The sequence below is a fragment of the Dama dama genome, chromosome 3, assembly GCF_033118175.1.
Source record: "Dama dama isolate Ldn47 chromosome 3, ASM3311817v1, whole genome shotgun sequence".
In the NCBI taxonomy this organism is placed as follows: Eukaryota; Metazoa; Chordata; class Mammalia; order Artiodactyla; family Cervidae; genus Dama; species Dama dama.
The window spans coordinates 42,059,098-42,083,601 of record NC_083683.1 but is presented as its reverse complement, the minus strand read 5'-3'; the positions used below and the strand labels follow the sequence as shown (position 1 = coordinate 42,083,601).

The 24,504-nt window shown below is 44.7% G+C and overlaps 2 protein-coding genes across 2 annotated transcripts in view; one reads left to right on the top strand and one right to left on the bottom strand.

Moving 5' to 3' along the window:
• NCKAP1L (NCK associated protein 1 like) overlaps positions 1–24,504 on the top strand; it is a 46,754-nt gene that overhangs the window by 13,330 nt on the left and 8,920 nt on the right. The window contains exons 10-27 of the mRNA XM_061126234.1: positions 2,935–2,991; positions 3,277–3,373; positions 3,958–4,067; positions 4,243–4,375; positions 4,765–4,846; positions 5,022–5,080; positions 5,614–5,759; positions 6,888–7,020; positions 7,334–7,453; positions 10,635–10,780; positions 11,089–11,220; positions 14,046–14,264; positions 16,067–16,197; positions 18,804–18,901; positions 19,029–19,122; positions 19,276–19,358; positions 19,658–19,738; positions 23,802–23,895. Coding sequence (XP_060982217.1) covers positions 2,935–2,991; positions 3,277–3,373; positions 3,958–4,067; positions 4,243–4,375; positions 4,765–4,846; positions 5,022–5,080; positions 5,614–5,759; positions 6,888–7,020; positions 7,334–7,453; positions 10,635–10,780; positions 11,089–11,220; positions 14,046–14,264; positions 16,067–16,197; positions 18,804–18,901; positions 19,029–19,122; positions 19,276–19,358; positions 19,658–19,738; positions 23,802–23,895 — 2,015 coding nt within the window. The remainder of the gene's footprint in view (positions 1–2,934; positions 2,992–3,276; positions 3,374–3,957; positions 4,068–4,242; positions 4,376–4,764; positions 4,847–5,021; positions 5,081–5,613; positions 5,760–6,887; positions 7,021–7,333; positions 7,454–10,634; positions 10,781–11,088; positions 11,221–14,045; positions 14,265–16,066; positions 16,198–18,803; positions 18,902–19,028; positions 19,123–19,275; positions 19,359–19,657; positions 19,739–23,801; positions 23,896–24,504) is intronic.
• LOC133044679 (large ribosomal subunit protein uL22-like) lies at positions 8,700–9,698 on the bottom strand. The gene has a single exon (XM_061126246.1). The coding sequence runs from the start codon at positions 9,683–9,685 to the stop codon at positions 9,131–9,133; it is 555 nt and encodes a 184-aa protein (XP_060982229.1). The 5' UTR covers positions 9,686–9,698; the 3' UTR covers positions 8,700–9,130.

Here is a 24,504-nt window from a genome sequence, read left to right as displayed (position 1 = left end):
CATAATTTATTAATCCAATCCACTATTGATGGACATTTGAACTGTACCCCTCCCCCACTTTTAAAAAAGCCTTTACAAATACTGTTGTGATGAGTATCTTTGTGATACTCATTAGACATGTATCTTTGTGAACATTTCTATAGGGTAAATTCTTAGAAGTGGATTTGCTGGGTTAAAGGATGTGCGTATTTCAAATTTTAATAGCTCTTGCCAAATTGTCCTCCAAATAGATATATTATCAACAGTCTATGAGAATAATTATTCCTCATACTTTCAACAACTGAGTATTATCATTAAAAATTCATTGCAAGATTTGAGAGAGTAAATCTAAGATGAATAATTAGAAGTTACAGGAGGTAAATTAATACTGATATGCAGAAAAACTTTCTAATAATTCCTGCTTCTAGGGAATGGAAGGGATGTTTGAAGGGTATTTAGTTTCCCATCATTAAGAACAACAGTAACATGTAAGATTTATTGTTTAGGGAATTCTTTGACATAAATGATCTAATTTGATCTTCATGTTACTTATACTCAGGCATATATATTAATATTTTCCTTCTTTTTTTCTGGCCATGCCGCACAGTATATGGGATCTTAGTTCCCTGACCAGGGATTGAAACTGCACCTAGACTCTGCAGTAGAAGGACGAAGTCTTGACCACTAGACTGCCAGGGAAGTCCCAATATCTTCTTTTACAAATGAGAAAATGGAGGCTCAGTCTCAATGTCACTCGGTTAATAGGAGATGGAATTAGGAAATCATTCCAGATTCTTTTGACTCTTAATCCTCTTGCTTTCCATCATACCAGGTAGAGGATGAAATAACTGCCCACCAGGAATGCTGTGGAGTTGAATCCTGATTTGATTAATATAATTTCCTACTCTACATTTCTTTGATTCTGTGCTAAGCTCAATAATGAGGTGGTCTGGAGAAGAGAAATGAAAGATTATAAATTCAACTAACATGGTGGCAATAGATGCAGGACAAGAGAAGACAGATCTAAGGGACATAGAGGGCACAGAGCCTAAAGTGATATGGGACATTGGAGCATGGGTCACTAGTAGAGAAAAAGAGATATGGTCAAGAGAGTCAGATATTGCAGATAAACAAAGAACAATGAAAAGGCCATTGAATTTGGTGATTCAGAAGTTGATGGTGGCCTTAGAGAGAGCAATTTGTTTATTGTCTGAGGTCATATGGGCTTCAAGTGAAAGGTGAGGTGAAAAAGAATAAAAGTGTCTCTGGAGGAGATTGGTGGTATAAGGGCAGAGTTCAGTAGATGGTCAGGGTCAGTTGAGGGTCCTAATTCTTAGGGAGGCATGTTGGGAGAAGAGAATAAACCAGTGGGGAGAGTGGGGGATTACGGTGACAAAAGGATAATTGATGAAGTTAAATTCTAAGAGGAGGTGGGAAGGGGACCCAGCTGGAATAACTACTTTTACTTGAGAGCAGGGCCTGTGTCATGTTGATGCACTGCTTCTTTGTATTGCCTTCAAACCTGGAAGGGTCCTTTGGCCTGAAGGTGTCAAGGCAGGAGCAGAGGACAAGAAATCTATTCTCAACTTCTTTATTAAAACCCTATGTGACTTTGGGCAAGCCATTTTTCTTTCCTAGATATATTTTCTTCATCAGCAAAATAATGATGAGAACTAGATAATATCTAAGTGACATGACTATGCCAAAGCCTTTGACTGTGTGGATCACAATAAACTGGAAAATTCTGAAGGAGATGGGAATACCAGACCTGACCTGCCTCTTGAGAAACCTGTATGCAGGTCAGGAAGCAACAGTTAGAACTGGACATGGAACAACAGACTGGTTCCAAATAGGAAAAGGAGTACGTCAAGCCTGTATATTGTCACCCTGCTTATTTAACTTATATGCAGAGTACATCATGAAAAATGCTGGGCTGGATGAAGCACAAGCTGGAATCAAGATTGCCAGAAGAAATATCAATAACCTCAGATATGCAGATGACACCACCCTTATGGCAGAAAGTGAAGAGGAACTAAAGAGCCTCTTGATGAAAGTGAAAGAGGAGAGTGAAAAAGTTGGCTTAAAGCTTAACATTCAGAAAACTAAGACCATGGCATCCGGTCCCATCACTTCATGCCAAATAGATGGGGAAACAGTGGAAACAGTGGCTAACTTTATTTTTCTGGGCTCCAAAATCACTGCAGATGGTGATTGTAGCCATGAAATCAAAAGATGGTTCCTCCTTGGAAGGAAAGTTATGACCAACCTAGACAGCATATTAAAAAGCAGAGACATTACTTTGCCAACAAAGGTCCGTCTAGTCAAGGCTATGGTTTTTCCAGTAGTCATGTATGGATGTGAGAATTGGACTATAAAGAAAGCTGAGTGAGAAGAATTGATGCTTTTGAACTGTGATGTTGGAGAAGACTCTTGAGAGTCCCTTGGACTGCAAGGAGATCCAACCAGTCCATCCTAAAGGAGATCAGTCCTGGGTGTTCATTGGAAGGACTGATGTTGAAGCTGAGACTCCAATACTTTGGCCACCTGATGTGAAGAGCTGACTCATTTGAAAAGACCCTGATGCTGGGAAAGATTGAGGGCAGGAGGAGAAGGGGACAACAGAGGATGAGATGGTTGGATGGCATCACTGACTCAATGGACATGGGTTTGGGTGAACTGCGGGAGTTGGTGATGGACAGGGAGGCCTGGCATGCTGTGGTTCATGGGGTCACAAAGAGTCGGACACAACTGAGCAACTGAACTGACTGAACTGAAGTGACATGAGTCTCTTATTAGTAGGCTGGGGTTGAAAGTAGTGTTTAGAAAGATCCTGAATGTGAGTGCTGTCCATGCTTCCTGCCGACTGTAGTTTGGAATCTCCGAGGACTGGGATGGTGGGATGAGGACTCTAACCGGAGGTGTGGCCAACCCTTTTGTGCTTGTGTCAATTCTCAGGTATGGCAAGCGAGTGGCCGACATAAAGGAAAGCAAGGAACATGCAATTGCAAACAGGTAAAGGCAAAGAATGAGCTCTTCCAGAGGGGATGGAGTAGGTATCTCTCCTGACCTTTGCTGTCACCCAAGCCACCCCTATTTCTGTACAGATTTATTGTCTCAACCCAAGAACTCGCTGTTGCCCCACAGGGTCTTATTTTTTCTTACTGAGTCTAACTGTGGCCTTGAACCTTCCTCCTGGCTGACATCCCTTCCTAAAGGTAGATCTCTTCTGCTCTGCGTTTGGAGGATTTTTGAGGGTAGGAGGGGCAATATTCTTTAGCTTCTGCTTTCTCTCCTCAGTGGCCAGTTTCATTCTCAACGGCGCCAGTTTCTGCGAATAGCTGTGAAGGAGATGGAGACTGTGTTGACCGATGAACCAGGACTACTGGGTCCCAAGGCAAGAGAAAGAGAGGAAGGGAAACATGATTTTGCATTCCTGAGTTTTTGCATTTCTAAGTTTTTTGTTCCATTTGTGTGTGTATATGGTGGTTCCCTTGAATCTTCTTGGAGTACCCTAAGACTTGTTGTAGCTCTCTTTTGGGCACTATCATATAGTATCATATGTTATAGTTATTTGTGTACTTGTCTTACCCTCTTTTTGAGTGTGAGCTAATTAGAGACAGCTTGCTTTTTTTTTTTAAACCACATAAATACCTAGTAAATATTTCTAAAATTTAATTTGATAAGTTGGTATTGACCTAGTAAATATTTCTAAAATTTAATTTGATAAGGTGGTATTGACCTAGTAAATATTTCTAAAATTTAATTTGATAAGGTGGTATTGTGAGCTAATGTCAATGTATGTAGAGGTCTGATTCTTGTAGTATGCTTTTTTTGTGGGTCTCTGTGTTTAATGTTGGACACTATTGTCAGTATGGCTACACAGTTGTATCTATAAGCACATTTTCATGATAGTTTTCTCTGTGCTTTGAAATTCATTTCTAAAGTTGAAAATTCTCATAGTCTCTGTCCCCTCTGTAGGCCCTTTTTGCTTTCATGGCCCTGTCCTTCATTCGTGATGAAGTCACTTGGCTGGTTCGCCACACAGAAAATGTCACCAAGACGAAGACGCCTGAGGACTACGTTGACTCGTTAGTTCTTGGCATGGTTACGAATCTCGACTTTAGATGGACTGGGAAAAGGGACAGGGAGCAGTGCATCGGATGACCTCGGGAGGTCTCAGTTTCTGCCCCATTGTCACTGTCTTTGTCTCAGGTCATGTTTTCAGTCTCACAGTGCTCTCTGTTCTCATGCTTGACTTTGTAGGAGCATTGCAGAACTGCTTTTCCTGTTGGAGGAGGTTAGGGCTCTGGTCCGAAGACACATCAAGGTGATTCAGCAGTACCACCTTCAGTACCTGGCCAGATTTGATGCCCTTGTGCTCAGTGACATCATTCAAGTATGTTTAATTGATGATACTTTGGAAATTTGGGGGTGAGCCCTGGTCATTTTTCTCTGGGGGTCACCTTGACTGAATCTCATGCTCTGTAGATTGTGTGTCAAAAGCCCAATTTCCTCCTTTACATTTGTTAAAATTTAAAAAAAAAGAACTAATAATCTTAGTAATTTTCCTCCCAAGTGATGCTAACAGGAGAGAAAATAAAGGCAGTTGGATGTTAGCATTGAACTCAGGGTGTTCCTGCCATGCTTTACTTGCCTCTTTTTGGTTTGTTTGTTTGTTTATAACACTTGGCAGTTCCTTCTACCTTCATACACTGGCCCAGCCCTGTGGGCCTCGTTTCTCTCCTGGTGGAACTTATGCCCCCTTGACTCCACCTTCTTTTTTAGAACCTGTCTGTGTGTCCTGAGGAGGAGTCCATCATAATGTCCTCATTCGTCAGTACTCTCTCCTCTCTGAATCTCAAACAAGGTAACTGGAGGGAAGTGGGGGAGAAAGAGTGAAGGCGAACATTTTTTTCTCTAGAAATATGGGTCTCTTGAGCCAGGGAGTAGCCAAGATGACTTTGAAGAGAACCTACCATTCCATGCAGTTGGATAGAGGTGCTGTTTTATTGTTTCCTTTTAAACTTCTTTTATTCTTGCAGTTGATAATGGAGAGAAATTTGAATTTTCTGGATTGAGACTGGACTGGTTCCGTCTACAGGTAGGTCTGTTTCTGCTAATGGTCCCCCATTCTCAAGGTTTTTCCTCCCTCACAATCCCCTCCCTCTCTTTTTTAGAATTTTATTTATTTTATTTTTTGGCTGTGTTGGATCTTCATTGCTGGATGGGTTTTTCTCTAGTTGTGGTGTGTGGGCTTCTCATTGCAGTGGCTTCGCTTGTTGCAGAGCATGGGTTCTTGGGCACGTGGGCTTCAGTAGTTGTGGTTCCCAGGCTCTAGAGCACAGGCTCAATAATAGTGGCGCATGGGCTTAGTTGTTCCATGTGCGGCATGTGGGATCTTCCCAGGCCAGGCATCAAACCTGTGTCTCCTGTATTGGCAGATGACTTCGTTACCAGAGTCACTGAACCACCAGGAAGCTCCCCTTCCTCCTCTTTTTAACTCCAAAGTTCTGCTGTATGGAATAAAAACTGCTGATTGGATGGGACAAATCCCAGTCAAACTGTAGTTCCAAGACTGGGGAGTCTTTTTCATTTATCTTGTTTTCTCCCCCCTTTTCCCACCTCCAACCATAGGCATATACCAGTGTGGCTAAGGCTCCCCTGCACTTGTATGAGAACCCAGACTTAGCCAAGGTGATGAACCTCATTGTCTTTCACTCCCGAATGCTGGACTCAGTAGAGAATATGCTGGTGGAAACTTCTGATTTATCTACTTTCTGGTATGTCCTGAGCTCTTTATCAGTTGACCTAATCTCTTGCCTGGCCTCTGTGGAGCACTCTAATTCCCCCAGACACTGGCAAGACTTGTTTTCTTTGAGATCTCCTTAGAGGCACATGCTATAACTCCACAGTTTCTTCATTCCAGCTCTTATCAAGTGGTAGGAGTTTGAAGCTGATTCCCTTTTGTGCTGGCTTTCTTTAGGAAAGCCAGTTGGACTTCACACAGTCTTGCTTTCTCTGGGATAATTCATCAATTGTCTGTTCTTCACTGTTATCTTTGGAAACTTCTTTAGCATCTTTTTTTTTTTTTTGGACCTTGTGATTTAAAAGAGACATGGAAAAGGTGGAAATTTAGTGGAGATGACTGAAAATAATTGGGAGGGCTGGGGAACAGGGCCTTTAGAGAATGCACATAAGTTTGTCTTACTTAGGTATCATTCGGCCTTTACTCAGTGACCACTGGTGTGCATAACTCTACCCTTTGAGGAATCAAACACAATACAGTATGTTGGCTCTGCTGTCTGCATTCTGCATGGTTAGGAACATATAATACCCACATGTGAAAAGGACATAATAATGGCAAATGTGCATGCCGTTGAAAGGATACAGGATTGAGGAAAGATCAGTCTCATGGAATTAATGAGAAAGTTTTCTGGAGCCTGAGTGTCAAATTTTGGGAGGGATGTGAATTAGTAGTATTGAGAGACTTCTAAATCAGGGCCGAAATCATGCAGAGGTTCTTGGGAAGAAATAGCAATTTTGTACAAGAAAAGGGAAGGAGACATCACTAACCTGCCCTGGGATCCAGTTAAAAAAAAAAAGACTGAAAGGGTTGAGTTTCTTGGTTTTCTCTCTACTTTAAGAGTAGGGAATTTAAAGAGGGAGGGATGAATATCAATAAATATTTGTTTAGGGAGGGGAGTTTGGGGGTGAATGGATACATGTATATGTATGGCTGAGTCTCTTTGCTGTCCACCTGAAACTATCACAACATTGTTAATTGGCTATATACCAATACAAAGCAAAAAGTTTTAAAAAAAACTTCTGTCGAAAGAATCAATATTCCCTCCACCTCAGAGGAACCAGCTCCTAAACCCTGGTTCTGAGTCTCCTTGTCTGTTCCATAGCTTTCATCTCCGTACCTTCGAGAAGATGTTTGCTGTGACCCTGGAGGAACCTGCCATGTTCCGTTATGCCATTGCTTTCCCCCTGATCTGTGCTCACTTTGTCCACTGCACGCATGAGATGTGCCCAGAGGAGGTGAGTGTCCTGAGCTCCAAACCCTGTCATCTCTCTAACCACGTCTCATTTTATTCCCTCAAAACACAATTTCAGGGATTGATTTTGGCCCCAGGAAGGGTACCCATCGATACCTGGGTATCTTTCAGCCCCGTAGATATCTGGTGCAAGTCCCTAAATGTCTCAGCTTTATGTGCAGTGTGTCCTCTCTCTGGGTCTCATTTTCTTCTTCTGTAGAAGTGGGTGGCTCCGGCTGGGGTCAGAACAGTATTATGTGGAAGACATGGCTGTCTTGGTGATGACACTTTTCTTCCTTGGGTCCTCTTTGCCACAGTACCCTCACTTGAAGAACCACGGCCTTCATCACTGCAACTCCTTCCTGGAAGAGCTGGCCAAGCAGACTAGCAACTGCGTCCTGGAGATCTGTGCTGAGCAGCGGAACCTGAGTGAGCAGGTGGGTTCAGCCCCCTCTGTTTCAGTCTCCCCTCTGCTGCTCCGCCGTGCCTTCCCCTCTATCTGCCTCTGTCTTCTTCTCAAACACCAAGTTCTCTAAGCCTTTCAGGTAGGGCTAGGGCTTTTGTATGCATGAGTTTATGGCAGGCTTCTTTTCTTAGTGTCATCCCTTTAGTCTTTACTCCCTTGGGACTTGATGGAAGTGTCTAAAAATACCCTTATTTGAACAGTTGCACTTCAACAAAATCTGGTCTTTCATCTGAAGAGTTTCAAGAGATGAGTTAACTTTCTCATTTACTTCTCCTCCTCTCTCTGCCCTGTGTACACATACTTAGAACAGCGGCCCCCAGATCACCTGTCTTGTCTCACTGTTCTGTCCATCTGCACACTAATCTGTAGCTATCTGAACATTTTCAGGCACCTCCTCTGTGTTTATCCTCCGGGTTGCTTTTATGTCTTTGTCTGTTGTTTTCCCCTCCCCTCCCTTGACTGACTCATAGCACCTGGTCATGATTAGCTCAACCTAAATTTATAGAACATTTGAAAATGAGGGACTCATTCTGCTGTTGCCCTGGAGTCCTTCAGGTTTCCTAGACTACCCAGGCTTTCTGGGTTTGAGTCAGGCTTTGTAGCAACTTTGGTAGGAGGGAAGTCAGGGTTTGTGTGTGTGTGTGTGTGTGTGTGTGTACATATGCCCAGTTATATTATTACTTAACCTTCTCATTTTCTCATATGTAAAATGTGGATAAAAATAGTTTCTTAGTAGAAGTAGCATTAAGATGAAATGAAATAGAGTATGTTAAATATTTGGTATGTAATTCTCAATAGATGTTAGCTGCTCTATTATTTGGTATTTATTGGGCACTAAGGCCTGTGCTGGGGTTTTGGGATGGAAAGATACACAATTCTGACCCTTGGGGAATGTTCCAGTTTAAGGGGAAAAGGAGTACAAATACATGTTTGAAAGACATTTAAATAATTAATGCAAAGAAGATAGGTAAACCAGTACAATTATGGGTATATTCATCACTCAACTTGAATACCTACTATATATGCAAAAGCACACAGTTAAAGATATTTGCTCAGTGCTGGGTCAGGGTTGACTAAAACATAATGTGAGTATTATTTTCACACACAACAAAACTTTTGCAAATGAATATTGGCCCCTCCAAAGATGTCATTTTGAATAAATAATTAATGATGTTGCATTACTATTGGAGTTACATTTTTTGGAATTACTTTCAGAATCTACCCACAGACCCTTTTGCATAATTTCAAGGTTGACACATCTTTGCCCATCAAGGTAGACCTGATTTTTATGGAAATAGTAGGAACTTGAACTTTAAAAAAACCCAATTGTGACCATAAAGTAAGAAGACCAGCTTACTCCTGGCTATTATCCTATTGTAAGAGTAATTCCAAATAAGGAGTTTCCAGTCTTTCTCTGCACATAGTCAGTGTCACTGGACTAAGTGGAGAGAATTCCAGAGTGATTATCTTGAAGGAGAGATCTGAATATATAATTCTATCTTATATTTTCTGTATGGCTAATGGGGGTATCTTGTTAAAGAGAAGCGATGCAGGATTGATGTTTAAATAACAAGAAATATAGTATCTTATTTTTTTTTTTAAGACAACCAACACTTTTACTTTTATTTGCATTTATTTTCTGCGGCATTTATTCCTGGGCCATAAGTTTTGGCTTCTTCAGTTTCTTCTGGGATATCTTTTCCTTCTGTGCAACCTCCTCTTCTGGTTTAGGAACAATCTGTTCTTTTTCAGTAAGGATCATCTCAATGTGGCAGGGAGAGCTCATGTAGTGGTTGATCCAACCGTGAGCTCTGTAAGTCCTGCGCCGCATCTTGGGGGCTTTGTTCACTTGGATGTGCTCAATGACCAGAGAATCTACATCTAAGCCTTTAAGCTCAGCATTACTCTCTGCATTTTTGAGCATGTGTAGTAAAAATTCAGCACTCTTTTTGGGCCACCGACCCTGCATCCAGCCCCACTGTTTGGCCTGTGCACACCTACCAACTCCACCGTTGTAACGACAGAATGGCACACATTGTTTCTTTAAAGTGACATCCTTCAGATACTTGGTGGCTTTTCGGATGTGGATACCCTTCATGGCCTGGGCAGTTTCACGAGTGTTCTTAAAGTGAACACGAAGATTTGAACCTCTTGATTTGCATGATTTTGTGGGGTTTTCTGGGTCGAGTGAATAGCGCACCATTTTTAGGGGTCAGCTCAGGCCGCCTACTGGAAAAGCAGTGTCTTATTTTTTAAAAAAAGAAGAAGTGGGGGCTTCCCCGGTGGCTCAGTGGCAAAGAATCCACCCGCCAATGCAGGAGACATGGGTTCAACCCCTGGTCTGGCAAGATCCCACAAGCCTCAGAGCAGCTAAGCCCATGCACCACATCTATTGAGCCTGTGCTCTAGAGCCCGGGAGCCACCATTCCTGAGCCCACGCCCTACAACTACTGGAGCCTGAGTGCTCCAGAGCCTGTGCTCGGCAACAAGAGAAGTGCCACAATGAGAAGCCCGAGCACCACAACTAGAGAGCAGCCCTCACTCCCCACAACTAGAGAAGAGCCTGTGCAGCAACGAAGACCCAGCACAGTCAAAAATAAATAAATAAAATTGTATAAAAAAAGAAGTGGGAAGAGTGCTGGCCATGTTGTGAACTCTGAGCCTCTGGAGGGTTGTGGTAGTGTGGGTGTCTGTCCATGTTCCATATCCATGGGACAGGCTGTGAAGGAGTATAGCAAGTGAGATGGTAGTTCCACACTAGCAAAAAACAAACCATCTTCCTAGGTTGGAAGACCCCTGAAAGCACAACTGAGTGGAGCTCTTAGATTGTTTCTACTAGAATTTTTCCACTAGGAAAGACTTTCTCTCAGGAAGTGGATGGGGGAATTGGTGATCTGGTCCCTGAAGGACACTGCCATCTTGAAACTCTGAAGCTAAACATGGGTGGATATTTAATGAAAACTAACAGAGGTGAGCATATGCTAGGTAAGCCCCCACTAGAGAAAGAGATGCATGGAAGGAAAGAGAGAGAAAGGCAGAGCAAGCAAAGAACAGGCCATAGTGGAAGGACCTACTTATAACTATCAGATGGATTACTACGCAGCTTGAGGAAGGAATCTCATTTTTCCATTCATGTGTGTTTGTTTCTAAAGCTTCTACCGAAGCACTGTGCCACTACCATCAGCAAGGCCAAGAACAAGAAAACCATGAAGCAGAGGCAGGCTCCCAGAAAAGGAGAGCCTGAGAGGGACAAGCCAGGAGCGGAGAGCCACCGGAAAAACCGCAGCATTGTCACCAAGTGAGGCCCTGGGCCCTGAAGGGCCAGCCAGCGCTATCTCAAGGAAGGGAGGGCAGGGAAGAGAGAAAGTGATGCCAGCAAAAGGGAGCGGAAGTGGTGGTGGGGAATGACAGACATGGAAAAGCCATTCAATGTGAATTTTTCTCCTTTGTGTTTGAAGTCAGCATTAATGTGTACTGTTCTAGGATGAGTTTTTTGAGAAGATGAGAGGGATCCAGGAGTGATGGGCCTGACAGATCCTCCCCCGCTACTAGCAGGCAGGGCCAGACCTGTAATGAGGCTCATTTTACTTTCTTAATTTTCCCCAGCATGGACAAGCTACACCTAAACTTGACGGAGTTGGCACTGACAATGAATCATGTACAGAGCTTCTCTGTGTTTGAACACACCATCTTTCCTTCTGAGTATCTCAGCAGCCATCTGGAGGCCAGATTTAACAGGTATCACTCTTTCCTTGTCTTCTCTTTGCTTAGTATGGTAATTCTCAAAGTTGGGTTCCATTAGCTCCATCTTGATGGTCATTCTGAAGCAGCTAATCTGGCATAGGTCCTAGGCATCTCTATTTAAAACAAATAAATGAAGAGAACCCCAAACCTTTTTAGGTTGTTTTGATAAACAACCAGAACTGGTTTAGTAGAGTGAATGGGGCCTCTGCAGTCAGCAGATCTGTGTTGATGCTCTTCGCTAAGACACCAGAGCAGGTTATCTATCTTGTTTGAGCCTCAATTTCCTACCCTATAAAGTGAGGATAATGGTATTTACCTTGTTATGAGAATTACCTGTAATTAAGAATCGGTAGAGCATTAAAGATAATCTTGAGTGACATATATAGGCCTCAACGAAATAAGTTCCCTTCCCCCCACTTTGCCTCTTGTTCTGTTGCCCCCTAAATTTGCAGGAACATTCCTTGTATTGAAATTGGGCGCTATAGTCAGCAAATTAGAGAATGAGGGGAAGACGTTTTTATGAATAATCTGCTAGTCTTCTGTGTTTCTTTTTGCAATATGTATACTAGTATATTTACACATTCATTCAACAAGTATTTATTGAGCATCTATTGTGTGTTGGCAGTGTTCCCTAAGCTGTTGATACAGCAGTATACAAAATAAATGAAGATTCCTGGCCGCATAAAGTTTCCTTCTAATGGGAGAGATAAACAAAATAAGAACATAGGATATGTAGTATTAGATTAGAAAATGATAAGTGCTAGAAAGGCAGGAGAAGGCGATAGGAAGGGCATAGTGGCGGCAGTGGTGGTAGAATTTTACACAGGGTGGCCAAGAAAGCCCTGCTTGAGAAAGTGACATTTGAATGAACTCCCTGAAGGAATTGAGAAAGCTAAGTGGGTGACTGTCTTCGCAAAGAACATTCTAGGCAGAGGAAACAGCAAGTGTGAAGGATCTGAGGTGGGAACGTGCCTGGTATGTTCAGCGAACATGGAGGAGACCAGTACGAGCAGGGGGGAAACTGATAAGACGTGAGGTCAGAGAGGCTGGAGGAGTGGTAGACAGAATGTTCAGGTGCCTCTGTGCCACCGCAGGACTTTGGCTTTGATTCTGAGTGAGACAGGGAGGCTTGGCAGGGTTTGAGCAGAGCAGGAACGCGATCTCACTCAATATTTCAGTAGGTTCACTCTGCCCTAGCGGGGCAAGGACAGAGTAGGGAGAATAGTTAGGAGCCTGGACCTTGATTGTAGGAGAGGCAGGCTTGTTTTTTCAATTAAGTTTTTGCCTTGGTGACAGTAAAATTAGTTTGTTTTCATACCTTACACTTTAGCTATATGGAAGGAAGTGTCTCAGGCACATACAAAATGTCAAGATGACAATTTGATAATCATCCATGTGCGAACCTTCAGAAACTGGCAGTGGTTTCTAGGCCCTGGAGCAGCATGGGTGTGATATTTTAGTTTTTCCTGAACAGCTCTAATACTTTCTTCATTGACATCTTTGCTCCTGAAGCCCCGAAGTTGGCCTAAAGATTTGGCCTCAGTGAGAACTCTAAAATAGATTAGGCTTGCATCCAGTCTGTCCTTTCTGTAGTATTTTCCCTCAAGTGGTTTTCCTTCTCCTTTTCATCCAGGAAGCAGGTGCTCCTGTTCCTCCCCTCCCCTCCCATAAACATTTTTCCAAAAATGCAAAACAAACAAAACTCCCAAACACCTGTGGCTTTAGGGAGAACCTGATGGACTCATTCATATTGATGTGCTGATGACTGACAAAAGCTTGTGTTGACAAGGTCTGATGTTCCTTTTTCTCCTCCTGTTTACATTTTTTATTATTGTTGTTTTTATAGTTATTTATTTATTTAATTTCTGGTCTCCATTGCCACGCATGGGCTTTCTCTAGTTGGAGCAAGTGGGGGCTACTCTTTGTTCTGGTGTGAAGGCTTATTGCAGTGGCTTCTCTAGTTGTGGAGCCTGGGCTCCAGGCATGCAGTCTTCAGTAGTTACGGCTAAAGAGAGAGCTCATTCATTGTGGCACACAGGCTCTGTCACTCTGCGGCATGTAGGAGCTTCCCGGACCAGGGATTGAACTGGTGTTCCTTGCATTGCAAGGCGGGTTCTTAAACACGGGATCACCAGGGAAGCCTCCTGTTTACATTTTAACAAGGAAGAAAGTCTAAAGGAAGAGGACTGACTCTAATTGAATTCTCAGGTTCCTGGGGAAGGTATTTTGGGAGGATCTGGGAGTCCAAGGGGGAGGGGGTGTTGCTGATGTGCCCCTGAAATAATACAGTTCTTCTTCCTTCTCTAAGGTTGGCTATAGCTGCGTGCCAGCCAGGTGTACTCTCTCTCCACCTGGCATCCCATGGCCACTCAGGATTGCACTGCACGTCTAAGGATTTCTGGGTGTGGTTTTCCATTTCTGACAGTGACTGGAACTAATTCTTTTCAAGGAGAAAAGACAAATGCTGGCCCTGAGAATACAGGAGGTTATGAGACAGCTCATACAGTTAGATGACATTTGGGAGCCTGATCTTTTACCACCTGATCTGATTTCCCTAGAGGAGGCAGAAGAACATGGTGATTGAGAATCAAATGTTATTGGCGTCAAGTCCTGGCTCTGTGACTTGAACTTCTCTGTGTCTCAGTTTCTTCACCATGAAATGGGGATGATAAGGGCACCTACCTTTTTGGGTTGCTGTGAGGTTTACATGAGATGATGTGTGTAGTTAAAGCATAGTGCAGCACCTAGAACACAGTATAAGTGTGATAACTGTTACTATGTTTGACATTATGACTGTGATTATGGTTTTTGTTACCCAGAGCCATTGTGTGGCTGGCTGGCTACAATGCCACAACCCAGGAGATCGCCAGGCCTTCTGAGCTGTTGGCAGGAGTCAAAGCGTACATCAGCTTCATACAGTCACTGGCCCAGTTTTTGGGTGCAGATGTGTCCAGAGTCATCCGTAGCGCCCTTCTGCAGCAGACGCAGCCACTGGACTCGTGTGGGGAGCAGACTATCACCACTCTCTACACAAACTGGTCAGTGTTGTTTATCCTCTGTCACTGCCTTACTCTTTTCATTAGCACTTTTTCCTTTACAGGGTAGGACCTCGGGACCAGTCATTTTAGCTCCTAGGGTCATAGACCCCCAAACGGAGGCTTGTTTCTGCCCAAGGACTAGAGCTATAAGCTGGAGCAAACTCAGATGTCCTCTCTCCACCATGAGGGTTCTTTCCAAGCTTCCATGTGACACCCATTGACCCGCCCCTTTCCTCTTCATCTGCAGTTCCTGACCTTGCTTTTCTGGATTCTTACTGTTTTCATTTCAAATGATCTTTCTTCCTCTTTCTGAAGTTCTCTTATTTCTCTTTTCATCCAGCTTCTCCCTCTGAAGACCATTCTGTCTCATACCTTCTCTCCAGAGCACTGTCTCCTCATCTTCCAACAGGAGAGCTTCTATTTTCTCATTAATAAAATCCTTTTAATTGTTAAAAAATACAAGTGTGATTGTATACTTATGATATGTCATACTAACAGAGGCATAAAATATGTTACTTCACTTTCATCTCTTCATATCATTATTATGTGACTCTAAGGTTTTCCCCTAGCTCTTGAGCAAATAGTACTATAGTTAGTAACTCCTGTGCCCTGGCTAGCCTAATGTGTGGACTACTATTAGTAGTCCTTAGGCATGCATGCATATGCTCAGTCATGTCCAACTCTTTCCCACCTCATGGCCAGGCTCCTCTGTCCCTGAAATTTTCCAGGCAAGAATATTGGAGTTTCATAGGGAAAGGGGCCTCCTCCCCCAAACTGGAGGGGGCAGGAATCAGCAATACTTCCTTTGAGGTTTTAAGGATGGAAAGGAGCTGGATTCCTACCTCCCTAAGCCACTGGGTGGCGCTCTTAATCCAGTATCAGCTTCGTATGAGTCAGGCTGCCAAGAACCCCCTGAGAAGGAGGGTAAGCCTGAGACAGGGTTTGCAATACATATATCAAGCTGGGCCTGGCAGGTAAGGGAAATGGGTCTTGTGGGCTGGGTGGGAACTTTGAGTAGTAAGGGCATGCCCTTCTAAAGGGGCAGCCACCACTTAGTACCATCTGATTGCTGCCTCACTAAATTATTATTTTTAATATAAAATCTCCATTAAAAAAATTTGACAGTGAATTCAAATTAAAAGGGAAAAACCCTCACATTGAGTGCTGGTTTTGACCTACCCGTGTTAGCTTGTGACTTCTGTAAGCCCTAGGCCTAGAGCTAGTGCCTGGGTGAGTGACAGGGGTTACCAAGCCCTCTGCTGTCATTGGCTGGAAGCCTTCTTAGTTTGCCCAGAGGTCAGGAGGGGATATTTGGAGACTGGATGACAAGTGTTCACTGGGCTTCTCTCTGCCCAGGAGGTTTGACTTGAGACTCACTTCCAGGCTCCTAGGCTGTTAGTCTAACACTCTCATTGAGGAGGTTGAGGCTAAGTATATTTTGGAGGAGCCCAATTAGTAGGAATTTTTGTCTTGTCAGCTTAGGCTTGTCTTACCTGACAGAGAAAGACCAAGAGTGCGGGGTGTGCAATAGCTGGAAAAGGCGGTGGGGCATGTCCACCATTACATTTGACAGCACAGCCAATGTCCAGCAGGGTAGAGGCAAAGTGGAGTCACGTTACTGCCAGTTGTTTTTGAGCCCACAGCCTGGGATGTTTATTAGAGTGCCGTACTGTCTTCTCCTCCCCACCCCCGTCTCTCCTCCCCACCCCAGCCTTTCGTGGACTTCCTCTTCCTGAGCCCACTGGTGGCGGTAGGAGGAAGGGATTGAACAGTCATCTGTGCTCTCTCGGCCAACCCTGTAGGTACCTGGAAAGTCTGCTTAGACAGGCAAGCAGCGGGACCATCGTCCTCTCACCAGCCATGCAGGCCTTCGTCAGCCTCCCCAGAGAGGGGGAGCAGAACTTCAGCGCAGAGGAGTTCTCTGACGTCTCTGGTGAGCTCAGAGCCTGGTCTCCTGTCAAGGAGCCGAGCTTTCCCCTCGGTACAATATCCCAACTGATGGACCCCATCTATGTTCTCCTACCTTCCCCGAGCCTCATTCTACACTCTTCTAGATCTCTGCTAGACTCTACCTTAGGGACAATAGGAGAGATTTCAAGTGAGACCCAGAACTGGGAAGTAGCTTGGGGGTTGATGGTGGAGACAGAGGATGAAGGGAGTTAAGAGCTAGGCAGGGGCACTCAAGTCATTGAAAGGACTTATTCTCAAAAGGGTAGTATATGGTTATTTTCCATTTCTACAAAGAGTAGAGAGTAGGACATATGATGAAGGGTAAAGGATAAGTGTAAGGACATTCTGATGTTTGGAATTATTAAACAGTGATCCAATGTCGTGGCATCTTCTTCCTGAGGGATACATTTTAGATAACTGATATTTAATAATGATGATGACATAACCAATGACGTTTAGTGTGGGCTAGGTTCTGAATGTTCACATTTGTTAACTCCTTCACTCCTCACAACAGCCTTGAGGTTGTTATTACCCCCATTTTACAAATGAGGACACTGAGACACAAGAGGTGACGGAGCTTAAGTTTGCACATTCATAAGTGGTAGAACTGGAATTTCATCTCAAGGCAGTCAAATTCCAGAACCCAGGTGCTTCATCACTGTGTCGTGCTGCTTCCCAGTGTATAGACGTGCTTTAGTGTCTCAAGGCAGGCAGATGAGGAGTGTGTCATGAATGAATTGGGAAGATATTCTCTTTTTAAAGAGGGCTTGAAGTCGTGCAGATCCTTTTTAATAGATTTGTTTTACTGACTGATTCATGAACTATCCAACTGCTTCCTCCTTCCTCTCATGGACCCCGCATGGGATCTGAGACAGGTAGGAGATGTTTCAGTGATGCTGCCCCCTCCATTCTTCCCCTTCCTTGGAGGGGGTGTTATGGAGGTCAGAGCACACGGCTCTATTCTCCAGCTCTGCCTTCTTCTTGCCCTCACACTGACTCCACCAGTGAGCTGACCCTACTCTCTACCTGCTGGAGGCTTCAGATGTCCCCTTCTCATCAACTCCTCCCACAAGCTGTAGGCAGCATCTAAAATCAGCTTTAGGTCTTGCTGACAACTGACGAGCAGCAGGAGGTAATGTTGATTTCCCCTTCTACCACCCCCACCCCAATTTCCCAGGGTTACCATGGTGATGGGGCAATGCTGCTGCAAAAATAGATAGATGGATAGAGAAGGATGCCCTAGGGTTACTAGCCTAGGGAGGACTAGAGTAAGGTGGATCCAAACTGGTGGATCAGCATGTCTTTTCTCCAGAAAGGGTAGTTCAGCCTATCTGCCTGTCAGCCATTTTAGCATTATCTAAGGTGACCAACTAGGAAATCCTTTCCTAGTTCTCAGCTCAGTTGTTCCTATTGTAAATAGGTGACTCTAAAAATGTCTAGTATTTTATTCCACATGAGACTCCATGTCAGCTACTGTGACCAGCTCCACTGCTTTTGTCAGTGGTAGAGGTGGAGATCGGAGAAGGCAATGGCACCCCACTCCAGTACTCTTACCTGGAAAATCCCACGGACGGAGGGACCTGGTAGGCTGCAGTCCATGGGGTCGCTAAGAGTCGGACACGACTGAGCGACTTCACTTTCACTTTTCACTTTCATGCATTGGAGAAGGAAATGGCAACCCACTCCAGTGTTCTTGTCTGGAGAATCCCAGGGACGGGGGAGCCTGGTGGGCTGCCGTCTATGGGGTCGCACAGAGTCAGACACGACAAGCAATTTAGTAGCAGTAGCAGCAGCAGAAGTGGAAATCAACTGGTCCTGCCTTTAAACCCTTGAGTATGGGGCCTCAACTTCCCTTTCCCTCTGAACTCTTATTAACTAGGTTAAACTCACCTTTCCTTTCTTCATCTCTTGTTACTTCTGGTCTTTATGGTTTTCTCTGCTGGGATGGCCCATAGCCAGAGATCAAAGCTAGAGCTCTTTCCTGTCTGAATTTGTCCCTCAGGTTTCTAACATGGGATTTCCCAGCCAGGCTTTAGTTAATTCACAAAGGGCCAGAAGCAGGCTGGTTAGGGAGGGATAAGGTAACGGAGCCGATTGGAGGAAAGAAGGGTTTAGAGGAAAAAACAATTGGGATAATGGGGGTGTGTGTTGATTATGCTCTCCTAGCAACTCTGTGAGGTATTCAGGGTGGATTTTAATTTCTTCATTTTACAGAGAAGGGAACTGAGGTTCAGAGATGGTCTTACATCTCATAAAGCTAGTGCAGCTAGTACAGCAAGAGGGAAGTCCAGATACCAGGTAAAGGGACTTGGCAAAGTCCAGATTCTTGTAAGAATGAAAAGTAAATAGCTATCATTTGTGGTACATCTTGGTGTGAGTACCAGTGGGTAGAAGGTTAACTGTCCCACAGGCAGGCCAGACCTGTCACCGGAATGCAGGATTTCAGGCCACATTTTCTCCCTACTTCCCTTCCTTGCCATTTTCTTTCCTTGCTGAAAAACATTAGAAATGTTCAGACTATCCTATAGCTATTGTGCAAATGCATCAGTGCCCTAGGTCCTACTTGGGGCCTCTGTAACTCCATTCCAGAGATGCGGGCCTTGGCTGAACTCTTGGGCCCGTACGGCATGAAGTTCCTGAGTGAAAACCTGATGTGGCATGTGACTTCGCAAATTGTGGAGCTGAAGGTACTGTGGATACAAGGCCCCGGGAAGAAGGTCCAGCCTCCGGGGAAGTGGGGTAGGAGTAGGAGATTGTGGAGAGATACAACATGGGTCTCATTTTTCTTGCTTAATGTCTCTGTCCTGACTGCAGAAGCTGGTGGTAGAAAATATGGATATACTTGTTCAGATCAGATCCAACTTCAACAAGGCGGACTTGATGGCTTCTCTGCTGCCCCAGCTGACAGGTGAGCACATCCCCTAAAGGGAGAAGGGACTGTGGGAAAAGCACTGTGGACCACAAGGGTTTTTGGAGCTATGAGGCCTCAGCTGGGTCTGAAGAAGCAAAACCATTGCCATTTCCCCACATTCTCTTCTCTCATGCTCTTCTTTCTCCTCAGGGGCTGATAATGTGCTGAAGCGCATGACCATCATTGGAGTTATCCTCAGTTTTAGGGCCATGGCCCAAGAGGGACTTCGGGAGGTGAGTGGGGGTGGGGGGTGCCACGGGATAAACAGAATAAAGCGCTGGGTGGGGCTTGTGTGAGAAGTTGTGGAAAGGGTTGGTAAGCATTGTGGAGAAAGGAGCTTAATCCAGTAGAAGTCCTGGAAGATCTCTGAGGATAGATGAGCTGAAGAAATCTGGACGTGTAGGAGGGAAGTAACACAGAAAGTTGGCTAAGTTCTCATCTAAGCTGAGGACCTGTTTTGCTTTGTTTGTTTCCACCTATGTTTGAAGGTGCTGGCCACTGTTCTTGGACTCATTTGTCTTCTTTCCTCCAGGTTTTCTCCTCCCACTGCCCATTTCTCATGGGTCCCATTGAATGCCTGAAGGAGTTTGTCACTCCAGACACAGATATCAAGGTATCGGGGAATGCAAAGTGGAATCCAACCAGATTTCTGTTGTTGACAATGGATAGAGCTAGGATCTTGGAAGGGAGGAGCGGGCTCTGAAGAATACCATAGGAAGAAGATCCAGGTTTTCAACAGAAAAATATCTGGGGAGGTGTTATGGAGGGAGGGGTTTTGGTCAGAGAAGAGAGTTCAGAGTAGGGAAGCCCTGGGGAGATCCTGTGGGAGCTGGGGAACATTACTGGAGGGAGAGCAATAAGGGCAAGGATAATAGTATCTATAGGTTTTCTCCTAAGATGTGCAAATTAGATTCTGAATTATGTGCAGAGAAGTCCCCTCTTTAGTCAGGAGCCTGGGAACTTTCTGTAAAATTTGGTTCTTCCATTCCCAGCCACCCTGCCGGCCCTTAGATTTTCCTCTCCTTTTCTGGCCTGGTCTTGCTCCTAGCTCTGAAACTTTCTGGTTTGTCTGTGTGTCACCTGCCTCAGGCCTCATTTCCTATAGGCATGGGGAAAGGGGGAGGGACCTCAGTTAGCACCCCATTTAAACATCCGTTTTCCCTCCCCCTCCTCACGTCAGCTTGCCTTTTGAATCACCTGAAACAAACAAGTATGTTTTGCAGGAAATACAGCTGCACAGTGCATGGGGCAGGGTACTTCTCTTATAACTGACTTCATTAATGGAGGGAAGACTCTGAGAAGAGGATATTGGTTAACAGGAAGATGTTCAGTCGCTCAGTCGTGTCTGACTCTTTGCGACCCCATGGGAAGTAGTTAGATGCTAAGGGAAAAAACAGCTTCCCTTACCTTGAGGTCAGAAGAATCGTGAAAATTTCCCCTCTCTCTGCCTGAAATCAGATGAGGGCCAAGTGGTCATGGGCCATGAGGGGTGATTTTTCACTGGATGGCTGCTCCTTCAGGCCCTGGCTTGGATTTCACTGTGGGCCCCGGGTGTCTGGCAGCTGTTGATATTGGGGAGGAATGCTCTAGTCTGTCAGGAGTGTGTCTAGCTGGTATCTTCCTGGCAGCTTTGAGCTTTAGGCTCTGCCTGCCTGTGAGGATAAGCAGGTGTGTGGAGATGGGGCTGGCCTGTCCATCAGAGATTCTGTTACCACCTCTGAGGGGCGAGAAGATGAGAAGAGAAGAAGGTTAAAAGGTGAAGAAGTTTCCTTCAACCATCGCCTTCTTCCTCCAGAAAACCACAGGTTATGGACCAAATCCCCGATCTCCTAGTCACGGTTGCCACTAGCAGGGTTATTTAGTTAGTAGGGAATTTAAACAGGGTGGAGCAGAATGCTGAGGTTTACCTTCTGTGTCTAGCTTGATAGGCGGTGTGTGTTTACTGTTGTATCTGTGGGGTTCTTTGCATAAGATACTCTACTTAGTTATCTACTATTAAAACAGTTATCCTTGTTCTCTCTGAACATTTTGAAGTCTTTTTCTTAACCTCAAAAGTCCAAGTACTTTTGTGGGTGTGGGTGTTTGTAGCTACATCTTGGGAATCTGATTCTAAGTACAATGAGGGATACAGGAGTCAATCGATAAACATTAACTAAATGCCTTCTATGTGCTTAGCATTGTGTTCCAAACTAGAGAGGATGAAAGAAATGCAGAGCTCCTGGCTTTGAGGGAAAGGAAGCAGACAGAAAGAGACAAGGTTTATTAGTCTCTCAGTGATTCTGTGAGTCATTAGGGTAATAAAGTGAAAGTCGCTCAGTTGTGTCTGACCCTTTGTGACCCCATGGACTATACAGTTAATGAAATTCTCCAGGCCAGAATACTGGAGTGGGTAGGCTTTTCCTTCTACAGGGGATCTTCCCAACCCAGGAATCAAACCCAAGTCTCCCGCATGAGGTCAGAAGAATCGTGGATTCCTTACCAGATTCTTTACCAGCCGAACCACCAGGGAAGCCCAACTAGGGGTAGATGTGTTATATGTAAAAAGTGAAAGTGAAGGTCAGTCGTGTCCGACTCTTTGTGATCTAATGGACTGTAGTCTGTCAGGCTCCTCTGTCCATGGAATTCTCCAGGCAAGAATACTGGAGTGGGTAGCCTATCCCTTCTCTAGGGAATCTTCCCGACCCAGGAATTGAACCCAGGTCTCCTGCATTGCAGGCAGATTCTTTACCAGCTGAGCTACCAGGGAAGCCCTTTTACATATGTGATCTAATTTAATCTTCACAGCAACTCTGTAAGGTGAGTATTTTTATTCCAGTTTTACAGATGAGAAAATGGAGGCTCCGAGAGGTTAAGTAACTTTTAGCCAAGGTCACGCAATTAGTAAGTGGTGGTACTAGGATTTGAACCCAGATCCTCTTACTCCAGGCCTTTCTCTCCCCTCTTTATGAGGTTAAAAACATATTGTAATCTTGTTGGTGAGATAAGCCATACATCTTCCCTCCAATCTGAAAAGATAACCGATGATACTAGGTGCTGCCTGTGATCAGTGCCGAGTAAGTGGTGCCAAGTTAAGGAGGGAAAGATGAGCATGAGCTGTAATCAACAGGAGGGCTCTACTGTGAATGTGAGATTCAAGGTAGGCCCAAGGGTGAGTGTCAGCTGGATATAAGCAGAGGAGAAGTAAATAGGAAAAACTTGTGTTTTTCCCTTCCTATTATGGAAAAACCCAGTTCTCCCCTACTTTGTGATTCTCTCCTGAGAGTCTCCTTTACTGTCACATAGAACACTTCACTTTTGACACTTCTGGTCATCAAGTGTTTGGAGGATGTCCTCATACCAATTCCTGTGACACCAGCTGGATGTCCTGCAGCTTAACTCAGTTCTGACACTTTCAACCTGGAGTTGGTGTCAGATCACACATGTTTAGGGCTCTCTTCCACAAGTCTGCACCTACCACCACCCCCTATTCAGAAGCCAGTTGCAAACCTGTGCTTCTGACCAACTGGCTATAGGTGAGAGGTTCCAATATCTACCTCCTTAGGTTCCATTAATTTGCTAGAGTGGTTCACAGAACTCAGGGAAACACACTGACCAGTTTATTAAAGGATGTGATAAAGGATATAGAAGAACAGCCATATGGACTTTCCAGTGGCTCAGAGGTAAAGAATCTGCCTGCGATACAGGAGACCCGGGTTTGATCCCTGGGTTGGAGAGATCCCCTGGAGAAGGGAATGACCACCCACTCCAGTATTCTTGCCTGGAGAATTCCATGGACTGAGGAGATATGGTGGGCTACAGTGTATAGTGTCCCAAAGAGTCGGACATGACTGAGCGCCTAACACTCACTTCTACCTTCAGACCAGCCACATGGAAAGATACACAGGGCGAGACCTGTGAGGGTCCTGATGACATAAGCTTCTGACTCTGGATTTGGGCTGAACATCTTCCTGGTCCGTGGATGTGTTCCCAACCTGGAGGCTCTCTGAACCCCACACTGTTGGGATTTTATGGAGGCTTCCTCACATAGGCATGATTAACTCCATTTCCAGGCCCTCTCCTCTCTCTGCAGAAGTGGGTGGGTGTGGGGGGGTGGCGTGGAGCTGAAAATTCCCAGCTTCTAATCAAGGCTTGGTCTCTCTGGTGACCAGCCTCTATCTAGGAGCTGGCCAGGAGCCCAACCAGAGTTGCTGCATAGGAACAAAAAATGCTCCTACTGTTTTTATCACTTAGGGAATTATAAGGGTTTTAGGAGCCCTGTGTCAGGAACCAGGGGCAGAGACTGATATATTTCCTATGGTCTCTCAAGGAGAAAGGACACTCCAGGAGAGGGACGCACAGGAACCAGAGTATGAAAAGAAGAAAGTAAGTTGTAGCTTAGAGACGGTGAATACATCACTCTGGCTGCATTGTCTGTAGAAAGTGTTTGAGGAAATAAAGTTGGAAAAGTAAATTTGTGCTGTGGAGAATCTGAAGGCCTGGCTAAAGTCTTGGGCTTTTTTTTTTTTTTTTTTCTTTTCCCTACAGGTTAGGGAGATCTATGAAAGGAATACCTAGAAAAGATGATAGTATACCAAAAGTTTAAAATCTGTGATCCAGGGGTCTTAACCACCTGTAGCTTCTGCCAAGTACTTCTCTCCAGGGAATACTCTCCAGAATGTTGTTTTCTTCTCCACCAGGTGACCCTGAGCATCTTTGAGCTGGCATCCGCTGCGGGGGTGGACTGTGACATTGATCCAGCCCTGGTGGCTGCCATTGCCAATCTGAAAACCGGTACGACTGGGGAACAGGGGCGACGGAAGGCTTGGGCCCTATTTTGGGGTGGGAAAATGTCAGTGTCAAAGAAGTCTTTATTTGGGACTGTGAATTCAGAGGGTAGAAACTGGGAGCTAAGGAAAGACTTAAAGCACAGTCCCTAATCCCCAGAAAATACTTCCACAGGCAATTTTGATTTCTAGTCAGGTTCCAACCAGTTGATCTGTCAATCAGCTGAAAAGTATTAAGCGAGTCTGGTACTCAGCAAGTGCTCAAAGGAACTTACAATCTGGTTGGGGAAATAAGATTAATGCAGATGAAACAGCGAGGGAACCAGACATGATTTCATGCTTAGTTATGTGGTATATAGTGTCCCAGTTCCCCAGAATGATCTTACTTTCTCCCCTCCCCTCTAATCACCTTGACACCATTCACTTCTTCCCCTGGTCTCACACTTGTCTCTTATATTTCCATTACACTTTTCCTCTGATTAGCACATTCATACTTGCACACACTCCGAATAGGATGAAACCAGGGGGTTGGTATGAAGCCTTTTTGAATTGCCAGATTGGCTCTCCCTCTTCTCTCTCGGTTTTGATGAGAATCTTTCCTCTCCTTCCTGCCTCT

Coding starts and splice junctions, on each gene's coding strand:
- LOC133044679 (XM_061126246.1), bottom strand. CDS start 9,685: ATGGTGCGCTATTCACTCGACCCAGAAAACCCCACAAAATCATGCAAA.